At 31.8% G+C, this 27,412-nt stretch overlaps 2 protein-coding genes across 2 annotated transcripts; both read right to left on the bottom strand.

The window, feature by feature from the left end:
* Positions 1-737: 737 nt before the first annotated feature.
* Positions 738-16,621, bottom strand: LOC145620163 (MADS-box transcription factor 23-like). Its single transcript, XM_081674798.1, has 7 exons — positions 16,440-16,621; positions 9,947-10,028; positions 2,832-2,893; positions 1,388-1,487; positions 1,226-1,267; positions 1,058-1,141; positions 738-917 (listed from the first exon to the last, which is right to left on the bottom strand). The coding sequence occupies exons 1-7, from the start codon at positions 16,619-16,621 to the stop codon at positions 738-740; spliced, it is 732 nt and encodes a 243-aa protein (XP_081530924.1).
* Positions 16,622-23,334: 6,713 nt separating this feature from the next.
* LOC145620162 (MADS-box transcription factor 23-like) lies at positions 23,335-25,888 on the bottom strand. Its single transcript, XM_081674797.1, has 8 exons — positions 25,701-25,888; positions 25,070-25,145; positions 24,545-24,606; positions 24,274-24,373; positions 23,881-23,922; positions 23,705-23,788; positions 23,472-23,623; positions 23,335-23,350 (listed from the first exon to the last, which is right to left on the bottom strand). Exons 1-8 carry the CDS (start codon positions 25,880-25,882, stop codon positions 23,335-23,337), a joined length of 714 nt encoding a protein of 237 aa, XP_081530923.1. The 5' UTR covers positions 25,883-25,888.
* Between the last annotated feature and the right edge of the window lie 1,524 nt (positions 25,889-27,412).

The raw sequence follows: 27,412 nt of genomic DNA, 5'->3' as shown, positions 1-27,412 counted from the left end.
CAATAGAGAACCATGCTAAGTCATTTTTAGTTTATATCTTTTGCCAAAGATCTCATTGCAAAAGAATATACTTTTTTGTTTGACGTTATCCAATATAGATTACTGCATAAAAGTACACTGCCTTAATGCCTTTTGCTGCAATTAGAAGTAGTTTTTAGAATTGAAGCTTGCATCTTTCTTTGACATCATGAAATCCATTCTACTCTAAGGTCTATATTTATAATCCAGCAACAGGGAGTTATAGCTTTACAAATTGCAAAGCTTCTATCTATTTGAAATTTACAGGCTGAAGTGTAATTTTTCAATTGATCAATTCAATGATTCATGATTTATTGCACAAGAAAAGACTCTACAGCTACAAACATTTGAAATCATGAAACACACCATCATAAGAACAATTACATACCTTAAAAAAAAACAAATTATTTAACAAGCACATCTATTGTTTTTTATTATGGATAGCTATTGTTGGTCATTGGTCTGCTATACTAAATTATCGCTATGTACCAAATCATACCAAATCTGTAGATGTTGCTGAATGCTTCTTTCTCTATAAGCACGTGCATCATCCTTCAAGTAGAATTGTCTGTTATAATGCTTGGCTAAGCATTTGGTGTGGTACTGGACACATGTACAGTACCAACTTTGCTAATGTAGTTGCAAGCTACAAACAAAACGTGCCTTATTAGTGTAAATTATAATTTCTCCATGAATCTTTTTATGAAATTTTGAAAAATTTAGTTGATTGGAGAGTCAAAGTACCATAGTTTCATATTTTTTGCTGATGTTTCATCATTGTGCTGCTCTGGTTGGCTTAGCTGGAGATTGATTGCCGTGTTCATGCGAGAATCATTATTGACATTATATGACATGTGTGGGTGTTGCTGTATCTGATTCGTTTCCTCTGTTGTGCACACCTGAAATAAGAATCTTTCTTAGACACAATAGCAAACAGAGGGTCATCAGAAATCGCAGAAATTGAAATTCTTTCTTTCAGCTGATTTCATTTATTATATAATGGCCCCCCTCTGCATAAAACAGCCTCTCTGTTCGATACCTGCTTTTGTAGCTCCGAATTTTGTTGTTTCACAAGATTTAATTGCTTATAAAGCTCAATATTGTCTTGATGAATTATAGCTCCCTGCAACAAGTTTAACAACTTTCAGCACACTTTGTCATGTGCATAAATTGAATAAAAAATAGTAGATATTGTTGATGAAGTGACCCTTTGGTTAAGTTCTCTGATCTCTTCGGATAGGAGTTGGTCCTGCAAACAATAGCAAAGTTGTTGTTAATTGTTGTGTCTGCATTTAGGATTTGAAGTTGGGTAAGGGACGGAGTTTTAATCTGATGGGTGTGGAATTAGTGCAGCAGAAATATTTCAGACCTTTTTCATTCTTACACTTTTCAAGCTTGTTTCCAATTGAGTTTCCAAGTTCTGCATGTCTTTGATGCTTAAACCTGAAAGTTCTTGCCCCATAAGTTTCCTGCAACCATCAAACTGGATGCTAAGATATAGAAGCGGAACTTTTGCAAGTCTGTTGAACATTGAAAGATTTGCGCGTCAAAATTTAAAATGTTACTGTAATTCGTGGCCAAGTGTCTTTGTTGTCCTCTTGGAGTAGATAACTTTTACAGTTTCAATATGTGTCATTCCTGCCTGACTTTGTGGTTTTTAATCTTTTGGAGGTTCATTGATTTTTTTAATTATTCATTTTTATCATTCATATTTTTTTTTTTTAAAAGAGAAAAATAATTATCAGATTCCACTAGGATGTTAGGATAGTTTTTAGCTGTTTACCTTGATATTTTGTTAGCCCAAATGTGTTTTATGACTATTCCCTTTTCTACATTTCTACCACTGAGGAACCTTTTTTTTTTTTTTTTTTTTTTTTTGTATAACATTATGGCTGGCAAATTGTTGCATTAAGTAGCACATACCCACCAGTTTATCTCCAACCTCTTGTTATTCTCTGATTTGAACTATTGTTTCCTGGAACAGATTTATATTCTTGTGCTACTCATCCATCCTGGAATTGAAGACAAGCAATCATGCTACTTAGGTAAATGAGTTTTGATTTGAGCTACCTATTTTCAGTGTTGTGTGCTTGAATGATGAATGCTGCTAGTCATTGGGACCATAATCTATCTTGTGCAAGCTTTATTTTACTTGATGTGTCTTTCTAGCTATTATCTTTCACTTGAAGATCAAATGCTAAAATCTTGAATCTTTGTTTTGAGAGATATGGGTAGTGTATTAAAATTAAAAGTCATGATCAGTTCCATCTGGGAATTGCATGAAGACTCCTAAGGATATATTGTATAAATCAAGAATGATGAGTTTGACGTGCTCAATTTTATATTTGATTTTTAGGAAACAGTTGGAAATATCCTATGATTTGATGCTCAATCCAAAATACAGTATCTCTTGTAATATCTGAATATCATTGGTAAATGTTGATAAATGGTGTTTGAAATATTACTCTTTCTGTAGTACATACTTTTCCCCCCCTGCTCTTTTGTGTAGCTCTTTCTTTACATATTGTAATAGTTGTAAAATATGAATTAAAGTCATCGTAATGAAAGCTGCAGGGGTTATGATGCTGGAATCTGACAGAATTTTGACAAACCACCATATAGAAATCACAGATATGTTTGGTATCATTAGGTGGCTACTTCCTTACCAAAGTGTATAACAATATTCAGGCTCTTGGTGGTCAATTTGAAAATATCATAGTAATAATTTTATAATCTTGCAGCCACATTTTTTTTTGAAGATAAATGCAACCACATATTGTTATATCGAGTTTTAAGGTCAAAGTTTTGTGTACCTGTGACTTTCTTGTAAATATTGCAGTTGTTGCCTCAAGTTTGCTGCCTCCCTTTGCCAAAACTGTAACCAGAAATAGGAGAAATGGTTATTGTCATTTCTATTTCTACATACTTCATGCTGATACAGGGGTTTGGCATTACATGTAATGCTGAAATGGTAGTATCGGGGGCTCTTTTAGTTCAGACATCACATTTGGTAGTGCAGTTAATTTATACAAGGTGTCATGAAATATAAAAAAGAAGAAATCAGTCCTCTTTCATTGCCATTGTTAAATTATATTCTTTTCCTTTTCTTATAATTATTTTGGTTATTTTCTAAATTGAGTCCTTTAGAATTTTTACCTTTCATGTAAAAAAGGTAATGTTAGGCCTTTAACATCTGATCACCTCATCCCTTTTTACCTATACCAATATTCCCATGTTTCTCCTCCCCCTCCCATTTGTGACCTCAGCTCCACATGTATAGCCTAGATTAATTATCAACCTTATCACTATCACCATCTGACAGGTAAAATTAATCCAGCTTAGCTACGTAGTTGCCTAAATATTTTGTTTTGTAGTTCATTGGCATAGATTTTCAGATTGTGGTTAGCGGTGAATTTTATGGTTAGTTTCTTAGTCTATATTCTTTGTGTTTTCATTTTTAAATATGCATCTCTCTCGATAAGTGACTATCAGAAATTTGAAATTTCCTATGCACATGACAAGCAAGAAAATTCCTGAGTTTAGGATATGTAATTATGTACAATGATGTTAGACAAAATTTTAAACTAAGTGCAGGGAACATATTAATAAGGATTTTGAGCCTTCATTACATTTTAAATTTGGAATCATTATTAGATTTGGAATATGTTTGTTTCACAATGCTACTGTACCTTTCAAGTAGCTTGAAAGAAATTCATGCGTAATCATGATAAAATAGACGTCTTATGCACCTTGAAAGTATAGGGTGATGGGAATGCTTCACTACAAGTGTCACTATTGCTACTTTAAGCATGAGCACTCTATGAAGAAGGTTCTCAATGTATGGTGATTATTTCTTGGCTTGAATCGCATCATGCTGGACTCCCTTTAGCAATGTTTTTTGGTATGAATAGGATGTTCCCTATTGTTTTAGATTGATAAGTTGTATAGTTGATGCTCCTTGTAAAAAGGTGGCCAAAAGTTTAAAGGCGTAACCGTGTAATGGCTACAAGGCATCTAAGTACCATTGGTAATGCATACTGCCTGTAAGCAGGATGTTTCCCAATAATTATTATAGGGGTGGATTTTATTGCAAGCCAAGATGGTAGAATTGAGTCTCTTTGAAGTCAGAAAGTTTGACAAACAGTACTGTGGAACAATGTACATTAGATGTTTGAGGCAAGGCGTAGTGATAATACCCTACACAAGTATGCTAGACCAGCCAATGTGAGGTCATATAAATGTTGGGGCCTTGTCACAGTGAGGCCCACCGAAATTCTGAACACCTCATATATGTTGAAGGTCTGACATAAACCAAGTGGACATTGGAGTGGAGGTGTCATGACAAGGCTGCATGGACTACTGAAGAGATCCTAGTAGGATTGTGTTCCTAGATTGAGTGATATAGGTGAGTTGGCTTACTTGTAGGGGTAGATTATTAGGCAACAGTTGATAAGATGATGCCTTACTTAAGATGAGGTAGACTGGCATGAATTCGGAAGAGGTAAACCTAGTGAGTTATGAGACAATTGCAATATTGGATCTGGATAATGGCTGTAAGGAAATTTAGCTTATTGGCACAATGAGAGAAGTCAAGATTCAAGAGCACAACTTTAGTCTAACATAAATGAGTCATCAGTCATGTTTGTTAGAGCTCTTTTATGAAGCAAAAGGCAGGAAGTCCATATGCACTGTACAGCTGTACTTTTAGGAACAGTTGATGCTGGAACCTTGAAGTTTGTTAGGGTTCATGAATTGAGTGTATAGGAAAAACTAATTTTGAGTTTAATGTTAAGCTATCAATTTTTGAGGTAGATGGTTTGCGTGACATAACCTGTGGGTTGCAAATTTCATGTCAAGTTTATCATCCTTATTTGCTTGCCAGCTGAAAGAAAGAAAGACTTCTTCAAGATTGGATCAGACAGAGAAAATTGTTTGAGGAGAAAATAAAGGGTAGTCAAGGATGGAGATTTCATCACATAGTCCTCTAGTTACTTGTAAAGATCACCCCTATATCCTATCTAAAGTCATTCTGTCTTATCATATATCTGTCTCACATAAGAATTACGGAGTACTATTAAGGGTAAGAGTGATTGAATATAAAAGTAGGGTTATATACCTGCTTAATTGTTGGTACATGTTAGAGGAATAGTAAGTATAGGGTGATTTATATGCTTATGATATGACTTCTAATGGTGATTAATATGCCTGTGATATGACTTATAGTGGTGATTTATATGCCTTTGATATGACTCATCTTATTTCTAAGAAAAGATTCTTACTGATATTATTCATCTAATTATTTACATTGATGACTTACTACCTCATATCCCCCTTATTGGCCTTGAATAGTCACATTCCTTTGATTGACAGTCAAAAACACATCCTAAATAGTGTTACCTACTAAACAGTGTGCAACATAGTATTGCTTATCATGTAAATGTACTATAACACAAATAAAGTTACTGCTGTTCTTGTAGCTTAGAAAAGAAGAAAGATGATACTTTAGTTTTCATGAATATGGAAGATGGTATCATGGGACATTTGTTGGAGCACTTGACAAGAGATAAACCCTCAAAATTTTGAGGTTTTGCTACCCCTGGTCAAGGTTTCAAGTTCCCTTATAACATCTTTTTATAGGAACTTTTTTTCCGCTCTCTCTAAATCCGAGTGCTACATCCAGCCATCAATTTTTTTTAACTCTCCTTAGTCTTGCGAATCTGTAGAGTTACTTAATTATGGGATGGATTGAAACGTGTATTGATTACAGATATTGATCAAATTCTGGTCTGAAAGACCTTAGAATGTGAAATAGGCTGGAGGGATTATTTGTTTTCTCATACTTAGAAGCTCTTGCCTATAACTCAATGGCATCAACATTCAGTAGTAATAGAGTAGGGCCGGCCGTAGGGGTGACTGATTAGCATGAGCTATATGCCTATATCGGTAAAACTTGAGCAAAATGTGAGATGCTTAGAGTGGGGCTGGTGTGTCTTTTAGGGTTTTAGTGGTTAATTGGTGTCCTAGACCAGTGGGAAGGAGACTGATCAAGAAGAATTAGTCATTGCAGTGCTATGCTTAAGTAGGCTTGTTCTTTAGGAAGGGGAAAAAAGTTTGTGTTTTCTTTGGGTGGAGTATTCTCTTCCTTTGAAGAGGACAGAATTACGATTGTTTTATTTTGTATTTCATAATACCTGATCTGATGCTGATCTTTGTTGTCAAAATGACAATTAAGATTTTTTTCCTTTTGGGACATGCTTGGATTGAGGGTAATAATTTAGAGGCTAATTAAGGGGCAATAATAGTCAAAGTGTCAAACCAAGAAATATGACTGTAATTCTGTAAATGAAGATGATAGAGCATGAGGTGGTGATAAAGGAAAGATTATAGTGGTGGTATGATGAAGAGAGAGAGAGAGACGGGGAGATTATTACCCTCATAATATGGGTAATAGTTGCCCACCATTATACTAGGATAACAATTACCCCAAAATGAGGGTAATAGTTTCCCTTCCTTCATTTGTCATCATAGCATCACTATCTCATTTTCATTGTAGTCACACCATCACTACCTCATTTTCTCTCACAACTACCGATATCCATCTTAGTTTGACTCTTATTACCCCCATTCCAAGCATGCCTTTCGAGGTAGTAGTCTCCTTGTCCATGGGCTGGCACTGTTTGATCACTTGCATACCTGTTGTTTTCATGCTATTTCTGAGCTGTGGCCTAGTTGAGTCCAGGCTACCTGGCACACTGCCAAAAAAGAAACGAACTATATTTTAATGAAATATTTACTGATTGTTGCAGGGCTTTGAGGCTCTTCTGAGTTGCAGGTATCTTCTGCAAATGAAACATAAGGCAATTAGATTATAGGCTTGCTGGCTGGAGCTTTTGTGTTTCTATTAAAGCTACTTTATGTGAGAACTGCAGCTCATACTTCGTAAGTTGCCACAGCCCCTGTTTTTATGACTTATGTCCTATTCTTGTAAGTGATGATGATGGTTGAATGAAAAAAAAGATATCCTTTGGGGTCAGGATATTAATTATGTCAAAAATGGCAGGAAACACTGTTTTCTGGATACAATAGAGTACTCAGCGCCTCAGCGGAGACCATGATCTTTTGACAGTGTTATATGTAAAACTACTTAGTTTAGATAGATGTGAGAAAGGGAGGAAATGGTTGATAGGGAAGTACACATCTCTAACCTCTCATAATTGCGTATCTTAGTCCCCTACTACTCTCAATGGCTTAATCTGCTTAATGCATCAGCATATGTTCTATACAATTTCTGCCTAGGGTGTAGAATATCAGGATGGCAAAAAGATTTTCTGGTGGCTGGATGGTTCAGAGGAGGATTTGACAGCAAAATGAAATTAGCTGGTTTCTGAATAGCTGGTTTCTGGATGTAAACAAATATTTCTTGGTTTCACTTGCTGCTTCATGCCTTCATCAAGTAATGTACTGGACAATGCCTATACTCACTTTCATTTTCCCCTCACCTTGATCGTACTGTATCATCTGCACTCTAGTTTGTTATAGCACCCTATATCTTTCTATAATCTCCGGCCACTGATGCCTGTGAGACTTTGAAAGAGAAAACCAGCATTTTGGAAGGTTATTCTTGTAACGCAATCTTGTGGTAAACTTGAGGTAGTCGTTCATATTTCAACTCTATTTTGCTGAGAGTAGTAGATCATCTGATGCTGGAGATTGGTTTAGAAATGTTTGAATTACTGTAAGACATAAATCAACATTTGGGATTTTTTTTTTGGTCATTTATTTCTGTTACTTGTAGGATTTCTTGGATTTTGTATCTAAGTATTGGGGGTGTGCTATTTGATTCTTTAGGGATTGTTATGAGAGGTGAATAGCAGGGAAGAACTTTCCCAGTTATTTTCCTCCACATTCTTTCCTTCTTCATCCCTAACCTAACAGAAGGAGCTAATTGATAGCACAGGAGATAGAGGGAAGAGACTCCCTTGGTAACAAAATAAATTGCACCTTTTGTCAACTTGCCTTTTTCCCCCTCCCTAATAGGGTCGTTCTCAAATATCACAAGCTCAGAACTTGACGAAGGAAAAGAATTTTATCATTAAATTGATGAGGGTTGGCTTTTTTTATTTATTATTTTTTGAGATATATTGGATTAGATGATCCAACAACCTTTCTTTGTCCCTTTCCTGTGTTAGGGAAAGAATTTCGCTCCAGAATGAAAGTAAAGCAAGCCTTGGCTACAAAATTCTAGAGCTCTTGACCTCATCACAGGCTGGTGCCGGAAATATTACTTCTATAATTTCTATTTCAACCAGTAGTCAATATACTAAAAGAATTCACATCATTTGAGCTGCTCCTCTTTTCCAAACCAATGACAGAACCCAGATTTTGAGATTGGGTATATGCACTATTGCAAAAAGGACAAGTCTAGCCATTTTGATAATCATGCATCTCTTGCTCAAAAATTGTTCCATCCTTTTACAGGTGTCGTCTTCTTTTTTTCTTTCTATATTTTCCTCTCCGTCTTGATGTTCATTCTATTCTTCAAGCTGCTTTCCCTGAATTATTACGTTTTACTGCCCTTTGTTCTCTCTGATAGACTTTGAAGTTGGTGTTACTTTTGAGTTCTGTTACCACTGTCTATTGCAATTCTGATTATTATTTGATGGCCAACAGACAAATTATTGTCTAATTGACTATATAAGTAAACACCAGTGTATGTATTCCCTAGAACCAGAACCATAGCTACCATTATACGAAGTAATTTTTACTCTTCCCATATGATTTCATACACTTGTCTTTTCAAGTAAGCCTTCTCTCTCTTTCTCCGACTCAGCACTTTCTCTTACTTTTCTCTGTGAATTAGGCAAGTGTGCAAAATAATTTGGGATGAGAGGAATTTTATCAGCCACAGCAGCATATTTCTTCTGTACCTTAGTTTTTGCTTACTGTATTACACCCATGTCTCCTTTCCACACACAAGAATTTCTTCCATATTGAATAATTCAGCAAAGAAGGGAAGGGGGGCCAGGGGGGACACAGCAAATGTGCTTTTTTGGTGCAACCAGATCATTGGGTATGTTTGGTTTAGCTTAACTTGGTGTCTGATGAGCTGATGGCTTGATAGTAGAGTATATGTGAGTATGTGCCCATTTGGTAATTTGTAGTAGACTGGCTTTGTGGGAAGGTAAATATAGAGAATGACTATTATGCGTTTTTGATTATGGGTAGCTTGGGATAAATTAAGGAGAAGGTTAACAAACAAGAATTATCTGTCGTATATTAAGGAAGGTAGAAAGAGAGAGGAGAAAATTTATACTCCCTCCATGTTTTTTTAAGTGACACAGTTTGACCGTCACAGAGTTTTAGGAGATTTTATTGACTTTAATAAAATAAGATGTTAGTGGGGTAGGTTGGAGGAGTGAGAAATGATAAAGTAAAAGAATGTGAGAGGAAGTGGGGACTATAAAAGGAGTGAGAAATGATAAAGTAAGAGATAGTGGGGTGAAGATATATTATTAAAATGTAAGGAATTTCTAAAAGAGGAAGTGTGTCACTTAAAAAAACACGGAGGGAGTAACTATTTTGCTTTTCTTTAGCTTGTTACTTTGCTAGTGGCATTGAGTGGGAACTGGGAAGGTCCAGTCACTCGGATGTCTGAAAATGGTCTTTAATTGATTATGTAATTGCATCAATAATGTGTACATCTTCCCTAGTTACTCTTCTTCTCCTGGTATAATTGCATCTATCTTTTAATTGTGTAGCCTACTACTTGTTTACAGAAATAGAATTATTACAAAACTGTGTGCATGCTTTTGCTGTACCGTTTTGCTATTGTTTACATGTGCAAACTAAGTCACAAATATCTGGGATATAAATGCAGGTCAAGATTTTTTGCTAAAGAGAGGTTGATCAAGTGATAAAATTTGCTTACCTTAAGTTCAGAAGCAGCAGATGACAGCTGGTGGTTGTTCTCTTCCTTCATTTTGTTGTATCTTTCAATCACCATTTTCATGCTGAAAGTAGCATTCAGAAAATCAATGTCACTATTCCTAATGGGATGAATGTAGAGAAATTAATATTCATGGTAATGCGGGTTTAATGATACTTTCAATTATATTCCTGCCATAGCACCCCCCCTCCCTCTCTCTCTGAGTGAGCGAAGTTCAGAGACCAGCTAACAGGATGATCACTGAGGTCCAACAAGAGGAGGTAGCTACCCTATAGCAACTTCATTCAGAAACATGGAAAAGGTGGAGCTGAAGAGCTTTCTGCTGCTGTATTCAAGGATACAAGGATGATAAACACTATGGTATAGGTAATGTCTAATGCTCTCTATATTTTCCGTATTCAGCTCCCTAAAGTTTGAACTAAATATGTTTTTGTCAACGAATTTTATAGCTACAGCAATGGACGATGGTTAAATTAGACTACGATGAATGGAACGAAAGACTTTAAGTACATGCTGAGCCACTGAAGAGTAACATGCCTAAGGAATGCAAATGAGGTTCTTTTTTCTTGGCATGGAAGTAGGGGGTATTTACCTTTATGAGATGTTTATGAATAAAAGTATGGTATCATTTGGACATCAGATTGGTGTATGATTTCATTATTGATGATTTACTTATTAGTTGTTTTGACCAGTAGAATACATTATTACTTGTACAAAATTGCTAATAGCTATCAGTATACAGCAATCTAGTTCTGTATAATGTGAAGATAGATTTGACATATTTTGTTATTGAATGCTCTTATTTGTCCGTGATTAAAATTTCGTCTCTATGCTCTTTCCATTATTATGTCTACAATTTATGTCAATTTGTACTTGAGGGCATTATTGGGTTGGATTTGGATCATACTTGAAACGTTTAAAATTGTCATTTTAATTATATACACATAGGGCATGTTTGGATAGTGTATTTTTCTAGCTGGAAACTGATTTGATTTAACCATTACCGTTATCCAATGTTTGGTAAAGAGATTTGGTAACAATTACCTTTACCTAAAGGCTAAAGGTAAGAGATTCCACCCATTTGTTACTACTCAAAAACCTAAGGTAACTAATTCTCTATTTTCCTCAAACACAAATTGATTCCTTTACATAGTTAAACCAAACAAATGAAAAGGTAATAGCTACATGATTCCTTTTCCTTTTATTTGTTTCCTTTTTACCCATTATGTGGTAATCCTAACATGCGCTCTAGGCACCATTGAAGGTCATGAAGAACTCAAACCCATAGCGCGCTCTCTACAATCCTTTGACCTCCATAAAAGTAGCTCTAGGCACCTTTATGAGAAACCCTAATTTAATCTTCATTATTTATCTATTATTGTATAAAATTTCTCTATTTTTGTATTTATAGTATACTCTTCTATAGTTAGAGTTTTTCACTCCCATGTATCAATTATTGGATAAAACTCCCATCTATAGTTTGTAATCTTCTAATACTAATCAACTCCCATGCATTTTAGTTAGTAATCTTGACTTTTTCTTACCTTTTAGATTAATTTGTTGATTGTCTCTTTTATGTATTTTCCAGTGATTTCAATTTTAGGTGTTGCCTATGATGAGATAAATTTTCAATCAACTAATTTAGTTCTTATTTAAATTAATGAGAGTTGAACTCATAATAAATCTTCTATTTTGAAAGGGAATAAACTATCCACTATAGAACCTCTTTATGTACCAATTTCTTTAACCCTAGAGGGTAAGGATTTTGTAAATTGTAGTTTTGATTATTCTTTGGGATGAGTGTTAGCTTTGTTGATGGAAAATATGTTAATTAAGAGATAAACTAATAGTTCACATATAAGTTGTGAGATTCCAATCTGATTATCCCATTGTAAATTAGATGAGAAAAGAATATTGGCACATAGAACCTATCAATTGGATCAAGGATGTAAGTCAAAGAATCATGTTGTATATATTTGGTTAGGCTCTTTTCAGAGTAGGATTTATGTTTAGCAGAATTTGCACACTAAAGTTTTAGGTCAAAGAATCATGTTGTATATATATATGTGGTTAGAGCATATTTATGTTCTTTGCTCCTCCCCATTCTCAAAATGAAAATAGTACAGTGCACCCGGAAAGAACATTAGGCTTATTTTAAAGAACATGAGAAAAAAAAAAAGAACATACGAGTGTTTGAAAAAGAACATGCTAGTATTTGAAAAAGAACATGCATAATAGTGTTCAACAAAAGAACATGTTTGTGTTTGACAAAGAACATGGCCTCCGAAAATAACATTAGGCATATTTTAAAGAACATGGAATAAAAATAACATATTAGTGTTTGAAAAAAGAACAAGTTAGTGTTTGAAAAAGAACATGCTAGTATTTGAAAAAGAACATGCATAATAATATTCAACAAAAGAACATGTTTGTGTTTGAAAAAGAACATGGCCTTCGAAAAGAACATTAGGCATATTTTAAAGAATATGGAATAAAAAGAACATGTTACTGTTTGAAAAAGAACAAGCCAGTGTTTGAAAAATTAACCTTGCTTGGTTATTTTCCAGTTGGCTTCAATTCGTTACTATTCTTCTTTCTCCTCCAATTGTTCTTTTTTGAACAACTTGTACTTCATAGTTTTATTTTATTTTTATTTTTTTTTTAAAAAACCCCAAATTCACAAAATCAAACACTTTGACTTTAAAATTATTGACGAAAAATAATCTGCATGTACAAAATTTATACTTACATTTTACTTGAATCCACCATTTGTTCAAGTTTGAAGGTTGAATTGTTGAAACAAGTTCAATTTTTTTCTTGGGTTTCACTTTGAAGATGAACAATTTTGCTGTTATGATTTTTTTTTGAAAAAATAGAAAAAGATAGAGAGAAAAGTTCTAGAGAGAGAAAATTAGTACTTTGGAAATGGTTTTTACCCAAACAGTAGAAGAAGTACCAGTATTACGAGATTGAAGCAAAATGAGACCAATTTGAGAACTTCATTGAAATTTTTAAATGAAAACAATGGTGTAAAGGAGAGAGAAAATTGGCAGCAAGAAAGAGAGTGATAGGGAGGGAAAGAGGAGTGAGAAATTGCAGGAGAAGAGAGTAATGAATTTACAGTTGCAATAAAATAAAAACATGTTCATTTTTTTACCCATGTTCTTTTAAATATAGTAAATGTTCTTTTGGGTGCACCATGTGCATGGTGCACCCGGGTGCACCAACCACAAATTATTCTCAAAATACGATTAGGGCTCATTAATTTGAATAATGCTGATGTATAAGGTTTGAAGATGACTTATTAGAAATATTAAACATAACACTTCGTATAAGTGATCGCCACCCCAGGAAGGTGAAAAGAGGACCCAAGAATTGATAATTTCATATTGCAGGTAAAATGATGGAGTCACATGTAAGATAGAACAAGTATGTGATCAAAATCTTCGATCCTTTAATATTAAACCTGTTAGTTTGGAAATTTGTCAAGATCTTGAAATACTAGTTTGTTTTTTTGATTAATTTTTTTTCCCCCTTCAATTCTCATTGTGCATGTTGATAAACCACACATCATATAGACAAATTAATTTACATTTGATGTACATTTATCCCTTCCTAACATAACATTTATGCACAAATTTTTCAATACATACATATTAATAATATATTCTTTACGATTTTCAAAATAATTCTTGGTGGATTGAAATAATATTCGGTACCATAATGAACAGTAATAGTCTACTGTGCAAAGATTTATGCCCAAAAAAAAATAAAACTTCAACATTTGTTACAATCAGGAAGGAAAATTTATATTTTATTGATTAAAAAGTTCAAGATAATTATAGGACTTGAATTATACAAAATACATTAAAGAATCATGAAAACAATACTAAATGTATAAATGTAGAACTTCCAAAATTTAGAGCCTCGCCTGCAATAACTTAAGCTCAATACTGACAAGATAATCCTGATCAATTCATGCTTCTATGTCTTTTTCACTCAAACCAACAAAAGTAAAGGCATCAAATTGTACGTCTGTACTCCCTTTTACTTGCTCACAACTTTGGACTATTTCTAAAAAAAGGAACATAGATAAATAGTTACCTGACGTTAATTGTACCGGTTTATGATATTATAATAAAAGATAACATGTCCGTTAATCAAGTATAATTAAAAATGAGTCAGATTATACGATTAATGCAATATTAACTTATGTTAAAACTATGAGAGGTCGGGATAGTGTGACAACAAATATCGAACAATTTAAACAGCTAAACAACCATATAATGCAATCAATTGAGGGTAATACTTGAACATGTTGTTTTAATTTGATGGTGGTTCTGATAATCTGATGGAATGGTCTTACTCGAGGCTGGACATATTAAATATGGATTAACCCTTTTTGATATGTGGAGTAGGGGCATGCGCATAAAATAGCAGTTTAGTCTTTGTTCTCTACACCCGATTTTCACTAATTTCAGGTCTCATAAGTTTTGATACGTTCAAATAATACAAGTTTGGTGCTATTAGGTTTAGATAAGCTAAATAAATGGTTTATAAAGTTTAGATAGGATAACTCGCTTAAAGGTAAGGATAATTAGTTTAGATTATATAAGTTCAATGATGATATGTTCTAGTTATTAATTTAAATTTAGGAAATACGAAGTACAAATAATTTACTTCAAACATTTCATTCTTACCATCTTATTTTCGCTATGCTAGTTTGGTGATAAGATAAGTTCAATACTGATAAGTTCAATACTGATAAGTTCATATAAGCTCGACATATAAGCTTATTGATTTTCTTTTTATAAAAAGGCTTAGTAACAATAACTTCAAAAAAATTCTAATGTTATAACTAGTTGACAGCAATAGTCTAGAACTCTAAATATGATACAAAGTCAGTAATTTGGTTTATCTTAAATTGTTTGATAATAAGATAGACACTGTTCTAAAGATTAGAAGTTTTTTTAAGCTTCAACTTCCAAAGTGAGACAAGTAGCCAACTTAGAGCATATTCTGATTTACTGAATTGAACTGAACAGATTTGAGCTGAATTGAACTGAACTGAAATGAATTGTTTATTAGAGAAGGAAATTAAGAGCTGAACTGAACTGAACTGATTGGAGCTGAACTGCACTAAAATTAAGCTGAAGATAACATGCCCTTACTCATGTTTGTTTGAACACTAGACAATATAAATGTATTAATCTAAGGGTGACTCCATGATAAAATCAAGATGTAAGTTTGAGGATATCAAAGATAATCAATTGATTTATCCTACGAATTGATCTAATGAAAATTCTATGGGATAGAAGATGTTTGGAACTGTTCATTAACTATGAAACTTGAGATCAGAAAAGGCTTAGGAAAAAATTCTTAAGGAGAAATAGAAAGAAAACTATAATAGATCTAACAATAGATGTATGGCAATTAATCAATTTAGATGGTTGGTTGGCAATTGGTCACTATATAAGTAATAAAATTTGGCGAAATTACATTCATTGGAATGAATGAATGGTGCACTCTATTCACCTGATGTATACTTATCTTAATACTTATCTGAATTTATTAGGCATTATTAGAACTTAGTTTATTAAATTTGCAAATTGAACTTGAGTAGCCTAATTAACCCTTATCATCACTCATCTATTCTTGATATTAATGAAAATAATTAAGGTAAACATAATAGAGTCAAACTACAACTATAAAGTGAATGTAATGTACTCAAATAGTTTGATGTCAAAATTAATTATTGAACATAAAAGGGCATAGTCCCTTGAAGATACGAGACATTAGCTCGATTCAACACCAGTAAATTTAACCCCCTTGAAGAAAAATTTTAAAATCAATGAAAACTATGTAAACATTTATTAATAAAGTTAATTAATCATCTACTCCAATAAAATAACACTATTACAATTCACAAAACATTTTTTTTGAAGAAACAATTCATAAAACATGTGTGTTGGGTTTTAGGACAACAAAAATTGTAATTTTAGTTCTCCAATTGCACACGTGTAATTTAATTTTCATTAGTGAAACAAATAAACTCTTCTTGTAATGAGATTAATAAAAGGATGATGTTATTATAGATGTTATTAATAAAAAAATGAAAAGTATAAGCTAGTTAAGGAATATTCCAATTTATGTTCTTCAATTTTAACCAAAAATTAACAATCATGCATCTCGTATACTAGCAATAGCTTATGAAGTTATGAGATGTTTAATTTGATTAATAAACATCTTATTGACTTATATCCACATAAAAATTATAAACTCTATACAAAAATTAAGAAAAAGATGAAGATCAAAATATACGAATGAATTCCCTAAAAATCATATATACTATTAATATTGATTCTTATAAATTTCTTCTTTTTCTAACCCATCGATCAAGAACATGATAATTATGGATACTAATTAAAATCACTAGATGAGAAGAAAACATTGAATCTAAATATATGAAACATACTTGGTGCTTGCAAAGTCATAAAGTTTTCCAGTGCTAGAAAAGATAATTGCTCCAACTTCTGCATCGCACAAAACTGATAATTCTCGAGCTTTCTTGAGCAATCCACTCCTTCGCTTTGAGAAGGTTACTTGTCTACTCGTCGCATTGTCAATCCTTTTGATCACAATTTTTCCTCTCCCCATTTTGTCTATACAACATTTTCAATCACTTTAGGTCATAATTAAAAAAAAATAAAGACAAAATAATTAAGAAGATTAACTAAATTAAAGCAAAATTGAAGACTTATTATGCATGGAAATAAATTATAATCAATCCACCCACAAAACATGAACCCCAATATTATTGGAGCTATATTAATGATATGAATTACTTCATAATATTATTTCATAATAATAATAATATGCAAAAGATCAGATCTTGTGGTAAAAATAATGAATTATTCACATGAATAATAACAAAATTTAATTAAGTTTTTTCTAATAAAAAAAATTAAAGCTTTTTTTAGATGAAACACATACTTGTATCATTTATTACCTAGTATAGAAAGGGGGGAGAAAGATTTATATTTATTTGATATGAAATACAAAAAACAAAAAAGTTTCTTTTAGAAGAAAAGATTGAAAGAGAGAGAAAGAGAGATTGACTTACTATAAGAGTTGATGAGCAGCTTTTGATAATGAGCAAGGACAAACTAATTAGAGAAGAAGCTATATTTGATAGACTTTTTTTTTCTTTTTTCTTTTCCCCTCTCTTTCAAAATTTATTGGAAATTTTGTTTCGATAGTCGTTTTAATTTTTAATTCATATAGTTATATTATAAGACGTCGTGTACGGATTAGTATTTAAAATAGAAATGTTTTTAAAATAGAAAGCTTCAATTACACTATAGACACTTTATTAATGCTAATATACTATAACTAACAATAATGATATTATAAATTCCTATGATCTCAATAATAAAGCCAACTAGGGAGTAATTAAGTGAAATTTAATTGTAGTATTAGCATTATTTAATTATTAAAAAACCTAAAACAAGGAGCGCTAAGTATGTTAATACTACCCTTAAAAACTGCTTACCGGATTAGGAGACCCCCACTCGCGCGAGTGAGATTAAATTAAGTCACTCGCGTTCGTATTTGTTTGACAAGTGTCGAGAGAATCAGCGACAAATCTTTACATGAGATATGCCACACCAATTACAACGGCTTAATTGTAATTGGACACTACTATAATTGTTTATTTTTGGCTTGTAATTAATTAGATTATCCCCAAAATTAATAAATAATTATAATTGGTAACTTGAATTCAGTCTCTTCAACAATAAGGGTATGATTATAAATGAAGTATGATGCTTCAAGGAGATGGAGAAGAATGAGAAAGATGTTATGTGAGACAGACTTATGGAACTAACGGACGTAGGATAATTTATTGCGAGCCAAGGTGATTTTTCAAGAAATAATGGTATAGAGTGATTAGGGTTGATTTGTTTTTGTATTATTTCAAATATTTAATTTAAGATAATATAAGTTAAAAATTTAGAAAATTAATTACAAATTTAATGCGTTCAAATAAAATAAAATAAAATGAAGATAAAAGATTTCAAATAAATAAGTTAAGATCAAACGAACCGTTAGAGCCTTATTACTGCTAATTCATAAGGGGTATTTTTAACGTATGAATATGTACTGTATCGTGTATCATATTGAAACGAACAGGTTTATGTATCGTGTATCATATTTTTATATCAAACGAACAGGTTTATGTACTTTGGTCAAGATTTAAACTATATACATAATTAGATAATTAAAAGTTTATGGTCAACTGGAGGTCTTTTGATCGAATTGAACTGTTTATAATCAAATTCAAAAATATCATTTCTCAATCCCATAATCCACCCAATTTATTATATACCATATACCAATACTATATGAGAAGGCAAGTGCATATATGCTTGTTCCATTTATATCATCTTATTTGACTGCATAGAGATCCATGATCAAGATTTCTAAGCATAAAAAATTAAAAAGTACAAGTATGTATGATCATTAATAACAGGTTATCTTAAAACTACATAATCAAATTGATTAATAGTAACAAAAATTATTATAAATAATTCTAAATTAGAAAGCATTTTGGTTAAAATGAGGTAAAGAATAATATCATTGGAGAACGAGTGTATGTGAAAAAAGTTCCAATTAAGAAAGTTGGTGTAGTGTTAGTGTGTTACCTAGGATGGTCAGATTAAAAATTCTTAAAATAAGGTTAGAGGATGAGATTAAGTAATGATACTATGTTGTATATCCATGTTTTTGTCGGGCGAATAAATGATTGACACATGTTATAGGCTTAAACCTTTCTAATTATTAAATTAGGGCTAGTTGGCCATTTCTAAATGAGGGAGTTTAGCCTTAATTTCACATTGCAAACGTCCTTATCAGTTGACTTCATCATGTGTTTGATGAGCATTAGTTGAGATCGACTAGCCTATAACAATTCTTGTAATTGTTAATAATAACGCATGTAGTTGGCCCATATTATAATCACAATTATCAATAAACGCGTGATATATTAATTGTAAAGGTAAAGAATGATACAACAATAATAGGATCGCGCTGAAACCTTTATTTTAGAGAATAATGTGAGCCCAAAAATACAAAAATGCTCCAGAATTACTGTAAAATGATTGAATTCGATCTAATGAGCAATGGAAGCAAAAGAATTTAAGTCACTCTATAGTCTCTATTTTCTTCATTATACGAAAAGTGTTTAACCCTTAAACATGTTAAATTCCCTTTGTCAAGTTTTCTAAAGAAAAGTTATATCTCATAGCTACAACAGGGCAGTTTATGATAAATACATATATCTAAGCTTGCATGCATTACATATATTGCTATAAAAAAAATAATAATAATAATAAAAAAAAAAAAAGAAGAAGAAGAAGAAGCATGGGCTATCTAGGCCAGCTTTTTTTTTTCTTTTTTTTTTTTTTTTTTTTTTTGGGAATTATTATTAAAGGAAAGAACTACGCGAATTAACTACTAACACGTTGCACAAGGCATATCTACCCACTGTTGATCATTATTTAGATTCCTTTCAATCTTTTCAATTTGTCACCGCTATTTTAAAATATTATCATCTTACACATACCTGACTCAGACAATGAAGGACATATAATTAAGTCATTAGTAGTATTAAGCTAAGTTATAAACAATCATTTATAAACTTGAAAAAGTAACTCCATCACATGTGAACCTTCCAGCTAGCAACATCTAGCTTTTCATAAAGTACCGTATCGTTTTAACCTAAAAAACTTCACCAAATGAAATTTTCGTTTAGATTTAATATAACAGCAACAGGTGTATCAACCTTGACGAAACCATTTATTCTTCAAATTCCTCCATTTTGGGCAACTATATGCACCCTTAACCTCCCTTATCATGTGAAAGACATTTGAATACTCAATTCTCAATACAAATTTGTGATTCTTATAGACAAAAATAAACCTAAGATCTAATCTACTCACTAGAGGTTTAACACTTGGCTAAGCAACTTGCGAGTAGTGATCCAAAGTCCAATAAAATTGTGCGTGATGTCTATTGCTTCTTCCAAAAGAAGTGGAATTTTGACTACTTTGGATGGAAATTCAAGTAATTATCAACTTGTTTATCATTTCATTGGCTGCGCAACTAGTACATAACCTAGTACAATATAAACTAATTATAGTACTAATGTACAATTAAAACTTTGGGACTAGTTTCAATAATAACAAGCTCCTATGTAAACCTCGTACTTGCCTAAATTAACAAAAGAATAATTCTATAAATACTTCAACTTTAATTAGTATCTTTTCTAAAGATGGAAAATTCTCTGTTGATTAATTAAAATTAAAAGTAAGTTATACTTGCCAAAGCTACTTTTATTTCTTGCTCCATCATGTTTTGCTGCCGAGGTTGTTGAGACTGCCAACTAATTATTCCATAATCTACTACAAGTATATGACAATTGATTTATTTAGTCATACTAGACCCCACTAACTCTATTAATTGTAATTAGTATTGTACTAATTAGTACCTTAAGAAGTTAACCTTGAATTCCTTAATTGTGAATTTGTGAGTTGTGTGTAGATATGATGTGGTGCAACGTTCATAAATCATAAGTATGTCAAGATATAGCTAACAAAATTATTTGGATGTTGTTGTTAAGCATCTTTTAGCGCAGTCCTTCACATGCATATCTTGACTACCTTTGATGCGCGATGCGTGTCATACACGCGCTCTTAAATGGTGTCTTTTGTGTCTGTGTTATACACGCGCTCTTAAATAGTGTCTTTTAATTCTGTCTATTGTACGTGTAATCGCGCTGTGTACATGTCTAAATTTTATAGGTCTTTTCTTATAGATTAATCGTCATAGATCTGACTGTTTCAAAAACCTAGGTTTGACTGTTATTTAACATTTTTTTTAAAGGAAAAAAACTGCATGATTGGGCATTGTGTCATCACTAAGGGCCTGTTCACATTTACTTAATTTCAGTTCAGTTCACTTCAGTTCAGCTCCAATCAGTTCAGTTCCAATCAGTTCAGTTCAGTTCAGCTCTTAATTTCCCTCTCACATAAAATATTCATTTCAGCTCAATTCAGTTCAGTTCAGTTCAGTTCAGTTCCAATCAGTTCAGTTCAGTTCAGCTCCAATCAGTTCAGTTCAGCTCAGTTTAGTAAATCTGAACAAGCCCTAAAACACCAATATGATGTGCTCATACTGTATATTATGCCATTTTTATATAAAAACACATCTTCATCAGCGATCAATCTTTGAGTTTTTTACATAGTCAAGTTATTGGGAATTATTTTAGATTTTTTTTTAATTTCATAAGGCAAATGTACGGAACTTAATTGAAGGGACAAAATTACTTAGTAATTAAAATTGTTGTTACGAGATATTGTTGCATTAGTCGATCTCGATCAATGTTTTATACCTTCAATACTTTTTCTTTATAATTGTTGCTAATAAATACTAGTAAATTAAATATATTAGGAGGGACAAAGTTGTGTATTAACAAACATGACCAAGAATAACGGAGTTGGATCCAAAATAATTTTGTTTGGCTAAGAGCCTGTTTTGATTTATTGAACTGAACTGAACTGAACTGAAGTGAACTGAACTTAAGCTGAAGAGAACAGGCTCTAAGTAAACATTACTCGTACTATATTAGCTTTATTCATAACAGCACAAATATAAGGAAAGAATATATAGTTAGCCTATTGAGAGCAACATTATACCATATTAGAGAATTGCAACCTAATGAAGAAAAGAAAGACATAATTAAGTTGTACTGTATATACTAAAGAAATTAGAATCAATACCTTATGTTAGTTTATATCCAAATTAAGGAAGAGTGGAAAATAGAATTTATACATATATAGTTGTTATATGTCGCACAATCATAGTGTATATATACTTATCATACTTTTTCAAGAGAATACTTTAAGAATGCGTCAAATTAATTAGAGGTGATAAACATCAATTATTCGTCAAAGATGCATGTATTCCTTTACCTTACACAATGTTCACATTTGAGCATCAACATATTTGTATACATAAAGTTTCGTATTAGATTATAAAACTACACATTGAGATATACCTAACAATATAATATAAAACGAATTAAATTTTATTCAGATTACTAAAAATATGGCCAATACGAATATAGTATTCCGAGACGAAAAGAGTAACATATAAGTTATATGATATACAAAGTAACAAGTACTATGAAGCTAAATTAATGACGACATTGACGAATAACATACAACTACACAAGCAAAAGCGACAAATCTGAGCTTATTTTTTGATTTGTTCAAGGCTTGAATTCTCCTACTAACAAATAATGGCATTTAAATACTCATTTATATACTAAACAGTACTATTTGTTTAATTTTATTTAACTATTATATGATTTAATCACGATGTACTAGTACGAGGACAATCAACTATGGTATCATCACTGCATTTTTCTAAGCTTATCATGGATCACCACTTACCATCACAAATTCACAATATTACTATATTTGAACCTTAATTCATTTTATATTGGCTAGCTAGTCTCTAGATTATATAAATAGAAGCTTATTGAAATTAGAGATTTTAATTTGACGAAATATTAGGAGAAATATCATTAATTAATAGCTCTACGGCATTTAAAGTATATACCATACCGTTACGTTTATTTATGTACAATGTACGTTTAGAAGGCTCCCGTCACAGCTCTTCAAAGGGCAGATGACGGTGAATTGAAATTCCAATCTAAATCTAATTTAGTGATTTAGCAATCTAACTATTATGTAATACGGAGTAGCATTTATTTCCAAGAAAATTAGTATAAACACCTGGTCAAGTTGACGTGTATGTATATAGTGCAAATTAAAAGTCATAATGTTGTAGTTTTAAGGAAAATATTATGGCTGATGCAGTTCTTCAAGTTATATTTAGGGCTGGTTCTCATTGACTGAACTCAGCTGAACTAAACTGAACTGAATATTTTATAAGAGAAGGAAATTAGGAGCTGAACTGAACTGAACTGAATTAAATTTCAACGTATGAGATTAGGCCCTTAATTACATTAGTACTTTGTATTTCTGTACGTAGTTTCGTGTAAATTACTCCTAATCTCCTACATTGACAATCGAAAAATGCAGAGATTTAAGAAACATGCCAATGTAACACACCATTTACACATTCTCATTTTTGTTCATTTTGTAGGCCTTTTTGCTAAATGGATATCATACAACAAGATCGAGCAGCAACTGTGTAACGTTGAAGTGGTAACACTATGTAACTTAGCTAGTTAGCTTGTTCTCGAAATCTCGAGTAAAGACTTGAAAGACATCGATCTCTATTTGCTATTGCAATTGTAACCTGCAGATAGTACATATACATCAGTCAAGTCGATATATAGTAGTATCGACATGGTGTTGATACGTACATATTCTAGAAATTACAGATTTCTGACAAACTGATGATAGTAAAAAAAAATTACCCTAGCTTAGTCGTAGTTCTTGTTGATCCATCAATGTTCAATGGTTGTGGTTGGCTTAGCTGAAGACGAACTGGTATGTAACGCTCACTTTGAACACTAATCGACGTGTGTGGTCGTTGATATGCTTGATGCTCCTTGTATGCCCCGTTCAACTGAGACACATAATTTATAATCACATAAAATTGTGTAACTGATTAATATTAATTATTAATTAACACAAGTACTAAGACTACCTTCTTTCTAAGATCCGAATTTTCTTGTTTTACAATGTGAAGCTTCTGATGAAGTTGAATATTTTCTTGACGTGTAAGGCCTCCCTGTAAACAATAAGCTCAATAAAACCGCGAATAATTAAGGCTATAATTCCAATTACTACTCCGTGAAAGGTTTATATATCGATCAAACATACATTTCGCTTCAGATCTGTAATCTCCTCAGCTAGAAGTTGATCCTGCCAACATTATCATTACAATTTACAATTATTATACTACGTATATTATTGATCAATTAATCAAGAAACATGTAGCTTAGCATGCACTAGGTGATATCGCCTTCAAATTGGGGATACCCAATTTCTCATAGTAAGAAACAAAATTTATTTCTCACATGCCATTTTCGTAAATAAATCAACAATTTTATTCAACTTTATTTAATTGTGGAACCCACAATAATGAAAAAGTTGTTAATTAATTCATGAAAATGCCCCCATGAGAAACAGGGAATTTCACCTTCAATTTAAGTAAGTGTTATTACTATTTTAACAAGAATATATAATTATGAACAATGGAAGTTGCTCAATCACCTTTTGCGTTCGGACACCCTTTAAACTAGCTTCCAATTGATTTTCTAAACTCTGAAGGTCTTTGATGCTCAAATTTGAGAGATCTTCACCCATTAGTTTTCTGTAAATAGAGTGCAACTATTAGTTAATACTTGTATGCTTTATTTGGTGGTAGAAAATATATTTGTAAATGATATTAATATATTTCACTTTACAAATGTCCGGCAAAAAAAAAAAAAAAAAAAAAAAAAAAAAACAAATTAAGTGGTAGAAAATATATAAGTTTTTCCACCTGTGGCTCTCTTCTAAAAGCTGCAGTTGGTGCCTAAGCTGTGCTGCTTCCCTTTGCCAAAACTGGAGAAAAAGAGTAGAAATTAGAAGGAAAAAAAAAATTATGAATAATAAAAAACTAAAGCTGAATTTTATCGATATAAGCTTGTTAATTAAGAACAAGTTATAGCTGAGACAATTGGATGGATGATTATTGTAGTTAATAAATCACAAACAACAAAATATGGTCTTAGTGTATGTCATAAAAATTCATTAGCATGCCACTCATTTAAGGCCTTATTCTCTTCATCTTACTTTTGCTGAACTGAAATTATTTTTACTGAACTGAAATTATTTTTTACAAAATACTCCGTATGGTCTTAGTGTATGTCATAAAGTAGACCTAAATTTAACTGAAATGTGTTTTAATACCAAATACTCGCAAATAAATAAAAGTTATACACTTCACATATGTCATGCGTGCTAATAATAATTTAGCTAGCCCAGGTTGTGATGCAAGCAAGAGAAAGAGGATCAAGGTAAGTACCTTAAGGTCATCAGCTGGAGTTGGTTGTAGAACACAATCATGTGTATTATGGTATCTCTCTATCACTGATCTCATGCTGAAATTACACATATAAGCCGTTAACTTTTAAATAATTGACTGAAATTGTACCATAAAAAGCAATGTAAAAAGGGTCATTATATTCATCTGTTACTGTCTACAATCATAAATACTAGTATTAAACAGTTTTATATTTTCTTCTTTTGGGCGTGAAGGGAAATGATTTTGACGGAAATCAATTCTAGATCTTGGAGTACATATTACCCCCCCCCCCTCCCCCCGATTTTATCAACTAAATTAACCTCTAGTTGTAATGTAGTTGACATCCACATCGAATTGTTGCAATCAATATATATATAACCTCAAACATTTTATACATCTCTACTTTTATCATTATCATTTAACCATAAAAATCATATGGGAGAATAAAAGTAAAGACATCATCAAGAACGTTAGGGCTTTGACTAGAAAAAAAAAAAAAAAAAAAGAAGGAAATTGACCAATAAAAGCCCTAATTTTACCCTAGAAATTAAATTAAAAAACATCAATAATAAAGAAAATTCTGTAAAAATTCTCAATAAAGATGTACTATAATTTAATTAAAGTTACATACTTTGTGCTGGAAAATTCATAGAGTTTTCCGGTGCTTGAAAAGATAATCAATCCAACTTGAGCATCACAAAGTATCGAAAGCTCCCTCGCTTTCTTGATTAATCCACTCCTTCGTTTCGAAAATGTTACTTGTCTGCTTGTTGTGTTATCAATTCTTTGTATTACCAGCTTTCCTCTCCCCATTTTTTCCTTTTCTCTACTTTTTCCTGCAATATTTTTAAGAAATTTTATTGAACAGAAATAAAGTCAAACAGTATAAAAGAACCTAGGAAGGAATATCTAGCAATCATTACCAAAAATAAAATTAAATAAATAGAATCCAGTACATTACAATAATTTATATATTACAGATCGAATTGATCGAAATCATTAAAGATATGGAAAATCCAAAGAAAAAAAGAGGGATAAATGTATAACAATTAAAGAATGAGAGATTAAAACTTACTAAATCTGGGAATTTAAGTTGATGGTTTGATAATTAAGAAGATAGTTAAGATTAGAGAAAAAGAGATAATTTGACTTAGTTTGTACAAGGTAGTGCTGGTTGCTGGCTCTGTTGTACTACTGCAGCTTTTCTTCTGTTGAAAGGAAATACTTGATGACTGTTTTTCTAAGGTATATGTACTTATGTAGTGTACAAGTTTGGCAAAAACTTGCATACAACGAGTGTATTGAATTGTTTTGTTTACTAATTGGTTAGCAATTGTCACGGGTGATGTAAATTATACTAGAGTACGGCTACTTGTCAATTTAAAAATCATTTGATTAATCAAGACACATATTTTACACCTGTATGTTTCCTGTTCTCGATTAATGGACGACTCTTTAATTATACTCAGGAGTTTTTCAACTATTCCACAAATATTTAAATTTCAATAATTTTCAAAATTTTGTAACCCTAAAAATTAAGGGTTCTCTACAAACTTGTACGGAGTAATTCAAATAATAAATCACCATTATAAAAGCCAATAAAATTTGGTAAAATAGTTAAAGAACAATTAATTATCACCAATAAAGGGTTTCTCAGATTTTTTTAAAAAAAAAATAAATAACATAAAGGGTTTCTTAGAATGAGGAATGTAGGATCTAGGAATCCCTTCGATACAAAAGTGTACCAAAGTGTCTAGTTATTTATTTGTTGAGGGTTGTAAAGTTGAAGATTGAAATGCCATGTTTCGAAATACTATTGAGTCTTGGCTAATTTTTTTAAGTTTATTTATTTTAGAAAGAAACCTTTGTTTACTTACTAGGTTAACCCCGTGCGATACACGGTTTTATAATAAGAATTGAATTATAGGCTTTTAACACATATTGAAAGAAAATAACTAATTCCTCCGTTTTCCAAATTAATTTTTGATTAAATATGAATATATAATTTCCAAAAGTGCATAATTTTCATATTTAATTAGGAAATTTCAATTAAATTATATTATTAACTATTATTAACAACTCTTAAATAATTAATAACATAATATGTGTAAAAAACCCAAAATTTATAATTCAAATGGAATTTAATTTTCAAAACAATATTAAATATATAGGGTAGCTTATAAAGGAAAAAATGACATCATCGTTGCTTTTTGGAGGGAAAAAAATTAAATGAGAGAGTGACACGTAAGCAGTGATGACATCAACGGTTGTTATTTTAGTATATATATAGATAGATAGAGATTATAGTACCTCCGCCCTAGCTACTTAAACTAGTAATTATCG

The sequence above is a fragment of the Chenopodium album genome, chromosome 27 (genome assembly GCF_948465745.1).
Source record: "Chenopodium album chromosome 27, dcCheAlbu1.1, whole genome shotgun sequence".
NCBI classification, from domain to species: Eukaryota; Viridiplantae; Streptophyta; class Magnoliopsida; order Caryophyllales; family Amaranthaceae; genus Chenopodium; species Chenopodium album.
This window is presented reverse-complemented; position numbering and strand designations above follow the sequence as displayed.